This window comes from Phocoena sinus, chromosome 1 (assembly GCF_008692025.1).
Source record: "Phocoena sinus isolate mPhoSin1 chromosome 1, mPhoSin1.pri, whole genome shotgun sequence".
In the NCBI taxonomy this organism is placed as follows: Eukaryota; Metazoa; Chordata; class Mammalia; order Artiodactyla; family Phocoenidae; genus Phocoena; species Phocoena sinus.
Window position 1 is genome coordinate 89628689 of NC_045763.1, and position 9565 is coordinate 89638253.

The 9565-nt window shown below is 39.1% G+C and overlaps 1 protein-coding gene across 1 annotated transcript in view; it reads right to left on the minus strand.

Annotated features, from left to right (window-relative positions):
• DBT (dihydrolipoamide branched chain transacylase E2) overlaps window positions 1–7636 on the minus strand; it is a 44181-nt gene extending 36545 nt beyond the window's left edge. Inside the window, exon 1 of the mRNA XM_032624861.1 lies at window positions 7554–7636. Within this exon, the coding sequence (XP_032480752.1) occupies window positions 7554–7604 (51 nt within the window). The 5' untranslated portion in view covers window positions 7605–7636. The remainder of the gene's footprint in view (window positions 1–7553) is intronic.
• Window positions 7637–9565: the final 1929 nt, after the last annotated feature.

The window sequence follows — 9565 nt, forward strand, 5'->3', positions numbered from 1 at the left end:
ACCGCAATGAGAAGCCCACGCACCACAATGAAGAGTAGACCCCGCTCGCCGTGAAAGCCTGAGTGCAGCAACGAAGACCCAACGCAGCCAAAAATGAATAAATAAATAATCACTTCTTTATTCTTAAAAAAAAGTGACTCCTTTAGCATCTAAAGACACTGAAAAACACACATAGTATTGTCCTCAAAGGTTTTCTTATCATAATTTATAGATGAGTCTTTAGATTTAACTATTGATATTTTATATAAAATCCTAATATAATAAAATACAATGTTACAGAAATAAGTAAGACTGAATGTATTTCATTTGATATATCAAAACCTAAGTGTGTGAAAGGTACAATATTTTATTTTGAAAGTTAACATTTCAATGTTATTAATACCTGATAAACTACATCACACTTTTTTTAAAAAAAATTATACAATTTTTAAAGGTTACAGTCCATTTACAGTTCTTACAAAATTTTGGCTATATTCCCCATGTTGTACAATACAACCTTGAGCCTATCTTACACCCATAAGTTTGTATCTCCCACACCGTCACCCCTATATTGCCCTCCCTCCTACTGGAAACCACTAGCTTGTTCTCTATATCTGTGAGTCTGCTTTTTTGTTCTATTCACTAGTTTGTTGTATTTTTTAGATTTCACACATAAGTGATTACATACAGTACTTTTCTTTCTCTGACTTACTTCACTTAGCATAATGCGTTTCAAGTCCATTCATGTTGCTGCAAATGGCAAAATTTCATTCTTTTTTATGACTGAAGAGTATTCCATTACATACATATAGATACATAAATATATGTATGTATATCACATCTTCTTGATCCATTCATCTGTTGATGGGCACTTAGGTTGCTTCCATACCTTGGTAATTGTAAATAATGCTGCTATGAACATTACGGTGCATATATCTTTTCAAATTAGTGTTTTGTTTTTTTTGGATATGTACCCAGGAGCGGCATTGCTGGGTCATATGGTAGTTCTATTTTTAGTTTTTTGGAGAAACCTCCATACTGTTTTCCACAGTGGCTGCACCAATTTAATTCTCCACCAACAGTATACAAGGGTTCCCTTTTCTCCACAACCTTGCCAACGTTTGTTATTGGTGTTCTTTTTGATGATAGCCATTTTGACAGGTTTGAGGTGATATCTCATTGTGGTTTTAGTTTGCATTTGCCTGATGATAAGTGGTGTTGAGCATCTTTCATGTGCCTGTTGGCCATCTGCATTTCTTCTTTGAAAAAATGTCTATTCAATTCTGCCCATTTTTTAATGAGTTGTATGATTTGCCTTTATCAAATTTATCAAAGGGAGCAGTGGAAGGAGCTCAAGGACCAAACTGTTGATGACTGTAAATGTCAAATTAAGGAGTCTGAACTCATACATTATGGGTTATTGAAGAAAACGGATTAATCATCTAACAAACGAAAGTCCAGGACCAGATGGCTTCACAGGTGAATTCTATCAAACATTTAGAGAAGAGCTAACACTGATCCTTCTCAAACTCTTCCAAAAAATTGCAGAGGAAGGAACACTCCCAAACTCATTCTATGAGATCACTATTACCCTGATACCAAAACCAGACAAAGATACTACAAAAAAACAAAATTACAGACCAATATCACTGATGAATATATAGGCAAAAATCCTCAACAAAATACTGGCAAACAGAATCCAACGACACATTAAAAGGATCATACACCATGATCAAGTGGGATTTATCCCAGGGATGCAAGGATTCTTCAATATACTCAAATCAATCATTGTGATACACCATATTAACAAATTGAAGATTAAAACCATATGATCATCTCAATAGATGTAGAAAAAGCTTTCGACAAAATTCAACACCAATTTATGATAAAAACTCTCCAGAAAGTGGGTATACAGGGAACCTACCTCAACATAATAAAGGCCATATATGACAAACCCATAGCAAACATCATTCTCAATGGTGAAAAACTGAAAGTATTTCCTCTAAGAAAAGGAACAAGACAAGGATGTCCACTCTCACCACTATTATTCAACATAGCTTTGGAAGTCCTAGCCACGGCAATCAGAGAAGAAAAAGAAATAAAAGGAATACAAATTGGAAAAGAAGAAGTAAAACTGTCACTGTTTGCAGGTGACATGATACTATACATAAAGAATCCTAAAGATGCCACCAGAAAACTACTAGAGCTAATCAATGAATTTGGTAAAGCAGCAGGATACAAAATTAATGCAAAGAAATCTCTTGCATTCCTATACACTAATGATGAAAAATCTGAAAGAGAAATTAAGGAAACACTCCCACTTACCACTGCAACAAAAATAATAAAATACCTAGGAATAAACCTGCCTAGGGAGACAAAAGACCTGTATGCAGAAAACTATAAGACACTGATGAAAGAAATTAAAGATGATACCAACAGACAGAGAGATATACACGTTCTTGGATTGCAAGAATCAATATTGTGAAAATGACTATACTACCCAAAGCAATCTACAGATTCAATGCAATCCCTATCAAATTACCAATGGCATTTTTTACAGAACTAGAACAAAAAATCTTAAAATTTCTATGGAGACACAAAAGACCCCGAATAGCCAAAGCAGTCTTGAGGGATAAAAATGGAGCTGGAGGAATCAGACTCCCTGACTTCAGACTATACTACAAAGCTACAGTCATCAAGACAATATGCTACTGGCACAAAAACAGAAACATAGATCAATGGAACAAGATAGAAAGCCCAGAGATAAACCCACACACATACGGTCATCTTATCTTTGATAAAGGTAGCAAGAATATACAGTGGAGAAAAGACAGCATCTTCAATAAGTGGTGCTGGGGAAACTGGACAGCTACATGTAAAAGAATGAAATTAGAACACTCCCTAACACCATACACAAAAATAAACTCAAAATGGATTTGAGACCTTAATGTAAGACCGGACACTATAAAACTCTTAAAGGAAAACAAAGGAAGAGCACTCTTTGACATAAATCACAGCAAGATCTTTTTGGATCCACCTCCTAGAGTAATGGAAATAAAAACAAAAATAAACAAATGGGACCTAATGAAACTTAAAAGCTTTTGCACAGCAAAGGAAACCATAAACAAGACAAAAAGACAACCTTCAGAATGGGAGAAAATATTTGCCAATGAACCAACAGACAAAGGATTAATCTCCAAAATATATAAATAGCTCATACAGCTCAATATTAAAAAAATTAACAACCCAATCCAAAAATGGGCAGAAGACCTAAATAGACATTTCTCCAAAGAAGACATACAGATGGCCAAGAAGCACATGAAAAGCTGTTCAACACCACTAATTATTAGAGAAATGCAAATCAAAACTACAATGAGGTATCACCTCACACCAGTTAGAATGGGCACCATCAGAAAATCTACAAACAACAAATGCTGGAGAGAGTGTGGAGAAAACGGAACCCTATTGCACTGTTGGCGGGAATGTAAATTGATACAGCCACTATGGAGAACAGTATAGAAGTTCCTTAAAAAAGTAAAAATAGAATTACCATATGATCCAGCAATCCCACTACTGGGTATATACCCAGAGAAAACCATAATTCAACAAGACACATGCACCTCAATGTTCATTGCAGCACTATTTACAATAGCCAGGTCATGGAAGCAAACTAAGTGCCCAAAGATAAAGAAGTGTGGTACATATATACAATGGAATATTACTCAGCCATAAAAAGGAACGAAATTGGGACATTTGTTGAGACGTGGCTGGATCTAGAGATTGTCATACAGAGTGAAGTAAGTCAGAAAGAGAAAAACAAATATTGTATATTAACGCATATATGTGGAACGTAGAAAAATGGTACAGATGAACCAGTTTGCAGGGCAGAAATTGAGACACAGATGTAGCGAACAACCGTATGGACACCAAGGGGGGAAAGCAGCGGGGCGGTGGAGATGGTGGTGGGATGAATTGGGAGATTGGGATTGACATGTATACACTGATGTGTATAAAATGGATGACTAATAAGAACCTGCTGTATAAAAAAATTAATTAAATGAAAGCATAAAAAAAAGAAATTTATCTAGGGTTGTGGGTGTGTTAGATTATAACAGGTAAAGCTTGGAGAGAAAGGACAAAGTTAAGGAACAATTATTGTATTTGAGGCATGAAATGACAGGCTCCTGGCTGAGAAGATTTAAAGTAGAAAAAGAAAGCAAGCAACATAAGGGCAATAGGCATTATGTGATAAATAGCGATTGAGTGGCTATTAAGAGAAAGCTAAAACACATTAGTGAAGGTGCCGACTAAAGGTATAAAAAGGAAAACAGAAGGATAAAAATGGAAGGGAGGGGCTTTGCTTGTGGCACAGTGGTTAAGAATCTACACAGGTTCGAGCCCTGGTGTGGGAAGATCCCACATGCTGCAGAGCAACTAAGCCTGAGCGCCACAACTACTGAGCCTGTGCTCTAGAGCCTGTGAGCCACAACTACTAAGCCCACGTGCCTCGAGCCCGTGCTCCACAACAAGAGAAGCCACCACAATGAGAAGCCTGCGCACCGCAACTAAAGAGTAGCCCCCACTCATCACAACTAGAGAAAGCCCACGCACAGCAATGAAGACCCCACGCAGCCAAAAATAAATAAATTTATTTTAAAAAAATGGAAGGGAGAAGGAGAAAAAAATAATTTTTCAAGTATGAAAGACATTGTCTTCTACAAACAACACACAAAAAAATACAAAGTAATGAAAAGGCGGTTTAGCAGATTCACATAATAAGGAAATAAATTAGTAATAATTCAGCAGGCAGTTGTTGAGCATACCTAAAGACAGGATTGTTCTGTGCTCGAGAATTCAAAGCTAAATAAGATGTAGAATACAGTCTCTGAATTCAAATTGCTTACACTTTACTGCAGAAAGACAGACAAAATAGAAAAATTCAAGATAATACGGTAAGTTAATCAAGAATCAAATGCATGATTCCGTAGGGGAGTATAAACACAACATAATAAGGCTTTCTTAATAATTTACTATAGGTGATAAGACCTCTTGTTGCTTATGATTTTTTATAACATATGGAAAAAATAGACTTTTTTTTTACTGAGTCGTTCAACAAATGTTTATTGAGTACCTACTATGTGCCAGGCATTTAGGATTAGAGAATAAAATTGATGTGATTCCTTCCCTTATGGAAGGTATAGTCCATACTGTGAAAGATAAAAGCAAGTAAACAGGTGATTACAACAGTGTTATAATGGGGGGGATAGTGTTAAGAAAACACAAAGGAGGGAATCTATCTGGAGAAAGTGGAGTAAGACCTAAGGATGAGTAGGAGTCACCCAGGGGGTGAGATGTGTTGCAGAAAAGTCTATAGGGGAGTAAGGCAAGAGTCTTTAAAGCAGAGGAAATAGATGTGCAAAGGTCTGGAGTCAAGAGAGAGAAAACAGCCTGCGTTCAATTAACTGAAATTGTTCAATATACTTCTAGTGTAGTTTAGTGTGAGCTAAGGTTGAAGTGTCAGAGTGGGGACTGGGTAGTTAGGTTTTAGCAAGGAATGAAGCTGGAGAGTTTGGAAGGATCCAGATCATATATTGCTTCATAGTCATTTGAATTCTGAACATTTTGCTGAGAGCAGTTTTAAGCAAGGAAATGACATTCTCAAATTTGTGTCCTACTTTATAAGATCACTCTGGCTACACTATGGAGAATGGGTTAGAGAGGCACAAGATTAGAGGCAGAAAGTCCAACTTAGAAGGTCTAGGATATTTGCAGCTGGAGACAGCTTGGAGGAAAATGACTAGATTTTTGAGATTTACAGGCTAGAATCAAGAGAAACAGGTTTGAGGGTTTAGTTCCAGAGCCTAGAGTCTGATGTTCCTCGGAGACATTATAACAGTCACTGTGAGGTGGCTAAAGGCTAGTCCTTCCAAGCTCCCTTGTGCTAGCAGTGGCCATGTAACACAGTTCTAGCCAGTGAGTCTGGATGGTACCACCACTTCCTCCTTACTGCCCTGAATACAAAGTTGTGGCAGCCCTCTTGTGACCCTGAGGGAAAGGCCAAAGGAATTGCTAAAATGACAACCCTGATAATGATGAGGGTTAATCAATCCCAGCTGCCATCTAACTTTCAGATGCTTTGTATACACAGATACTTGATTTCCTACTTATTGGTTGGGTTTACTATTTACAGCTGAAAAACACCTAAACTACATGCAATTTGAAGATTTCCAGGACAGTGAGATATATGGGTCTGCAGTAAAGCTGGCTGGAAGACTGGGGAACTTCAGGAATCAGCATATAAATGGCAACTAAATTTGAAGAAGTGGATGAGGTAATCCTGGAAGCGCAAGAAGCACACAGAGGGGCAAAGCCAGAACCCTTAAAAACACCAATATTTAAAAGTTAGGCAAGGAAAGAGGAGGAGGTTGGGATAAAGGGTTCAAAGACGTAGGCAAAAGAATACCAGGAAGCTGGTGTCGTAGAAGCCAAGCATGGAGAGCTTTCCAAAGAAGGGAGGCCAATACCCACTAAGGTGCTGCTGAGAAGAGCTTTCTTCTCTTGGTTACCTCCTACTTAGCTTTCACAAGTCTCAAATTATACAGTATCCTCTGGGAACTCTCTGACCCCCCAAGATCCCTCCTATGTGTCTCTGTAGCTCTAGGCACTTGTTCCATCTTCTCATGCTGTGCTGTAATTGCTTGTCTTGTCTATCTCTGCCTTTCTTCCCCGTGCCACACCACAAGGCTGTAATTAAACCCTGAGGGGGCAGAAATCAGTGTGTCTTATTCATATTTGCACCCCCAATTCCTAGCACAGTACCTGGTACATAGCCGGCTCTTGGAAGGTTTTGTAAGATCAGGGGCCCAACACTGTAGGAAAATTCTGAAGAGGGGACCCAGGAAGAAAAACGCTATGCAAATAGGATGAAACACTATGATTATTGGGATGTTAATCATTTGGTGCTAGAAGACTGTGTGAAAGGGGAGAAATGAAGGAAAAATGGTGGTGGGTCTTAGCTCTGGTGATTTAAAAGGTTTGAAAGATACTGGTGCAAATGTAGGAGATAGGTTTAAACCCAAAGAACAAAGCTCGAGCCTCTCAGCTGCTTGGAGGCAAGGGCCTATGGTGTTACGCTTTCCTTGCCCAGTCTCTTTCTCTATACTGTAAATTCCTTGAGGGCAGGGGTCGTATTATCAGTGTCTGAAACTAAGGGGTGCTCAATAAATGTTTACTGAATATAGTATACCTGTTTCCCCAGTGCCTACCACAATGCCCGGCACCCGGATGGTGCTCATTGAAAGGCTACTGAACGAAAGGATAGCTGGGCTTCGGGTGCAGATGAAGCGGGAGGGCGACCGAGTCACGACATAAGTGCGCCCAGGTAAGGAGAGAGAGTGGGTTTCCAGACAGGTTGAGCGCCACCTTCGCTGCCCTTCGTTTTGCATATATCCCTCCACCTCTCCATCACGCGAGCCCTGTACGCGAAGCACTAGGAGGACAAAGTAACACACCTCTCCCGGGTGACTCCGAACAAATCACTCCTTCCCGACCTCATATCTGCCCAACCTGCTTACCAGACGCCCGGCAGTCCGGCTCCAGGTCCTCAGCACACACGCTGCAGCCATCTTACTCCGGAAATGACAATTGCTCTGAGGTTGGAGGAGTTGCCTGCGCGGGGGACCTATTGGGAGCCGGGAAACGAGCCTTCCCCTGAGGCCTGAGCGGCCAATGGAGAGCGAAGGAACGAGCCTCCCACCCAACAGCCAGTCAGGGAGCGGGGCGGGGCTGAGATAACCGTTGGGGTGGGGTGGGGAAGCCCTGCGGAGTGGGAGAAGAGACAAGTGGGGAGGAGGGCTGCCCAAATTTAGTTTCAGGGACAAAGTTGGGTAAGGCACAGCTGTGTAAGTACATGTGCGCCAACGATCATATTTTCAGTGCAAGTAATGGGGGAGATGGAGTATGTTAAGGAAACGAAGGGCACTCACCTGGAGAAATTTACGTTGAAGTAAGGTCTGAGGGGTAAGAGAAAGCAAAAACAAAAACAAAAACCTTCCTTCAGCTTGTATTGTAACTGCTTGATTACAGAAAATGGAACATTTCTATACTTTGTAGCAAGGATCTGTACCGCTAGTTGAGTCAAGTCTATACTGGAATACTTTCCAATGACGGGCATTTCTTACTCGCATTGTGTTCTTGGTTACCGAAACTGGCCTTTCGATTTTTTATTTTTTTCATGGAAGATAAACAAGGTTACCATAATGTCTAAGACAAATGTCATCGCCACTATCTTTCCTTTTTAGGGAATCTGTCAGATGTAGCTGCCCAGCATATGCAAGAATGTCAGACATACTACCTGTATTTATTTGCCTCTTGGAGAAATGTCAAATTGAGGTCAGTGGAACTGGTAGAGAAAAGATCAGAGCTCTAATGGTCAATCCTCCTCACAGCAACTAAGAAACCAATTTCTAGAAATGTCCACGATGATATTTATCTGTTCTTCCTCTTATAAGGGAATGAAAATCTGTACAGATGTCTAAAGAATTACAGAGAACAAAACCGGAACAAAGACAAAATCATAAATTCTCAACACTGAAGATTAGTGGCCGTAAAACAAAATCTCAGGTACTTCACAAATTCACTGTCACACTTTTTATTTTGCTTTATTTGCCTTTCAGTGTATTTCACACACACACACACACACACACACACACACACACAAAATGTAAGCAATAGATTTAAATCATAATCTTTATAAGAAAACCTGGGATAGTCAAAGAACTTTGATTTTTTTTTAACTTTCCCACTAACAAAACATTTTATAGGCACAAATAATATATTTCATGATACTACATGCATGTGTTTGTATAAAAAGATTAAGTAGCTGTGCCTTTGAATTGAATTATTTTTCTTCCCAGAGCCCCTATACTACCTTCTTCCTCTTAACTTTCCCTTTGACTCTACCTTCTCTTAAGGAAATGTCTAATTTACTTCTTTTCTTTTATACTCTTTACCTCAACATGATTACTGCTTCCAAATTCAGTATGGTATGTTTCCTTATCCTTCCTTCCAACATCAAGAGATATGCCACATATTCACTAGTTAATCCTTTCACTTGAGCTCGAAAGAACCAAATAACCCATTTCTTCTCTTTTAAAAAATTTAATTGAGGGAATTCCCTGGTGGTCTAGTGGTTAGGATTCTGAGCTTCCACTGCAGGGGGCCTGGGTTTGATCTCTGGTGGGGGAACTAAGATCCCACAAGCTGCGCCGGTGCGGCCAAATAATAATAATAATAATAATTGAATGATTGATTGTCACCTGGAAATTCTACTCTTAGGTATCTACCCAAGAGAAATAAAAACATATGTCCACATAAAGACTAGTACAAGTATGTTCTTAACAGCCTTATTTATATTAGCCAAAACCTAGAAACAGCCCAAATGTCCTCCATACGTAAATGAATAAACAAACTGTGGTGTATTCATATAATGGAATATTATTCATCACTAGCAATGACTAAAGTAATGATACATGCTTTAACACGAATGAACCTCAAAAATATTGTGCTAAGTAAAAGGAGCCAGATC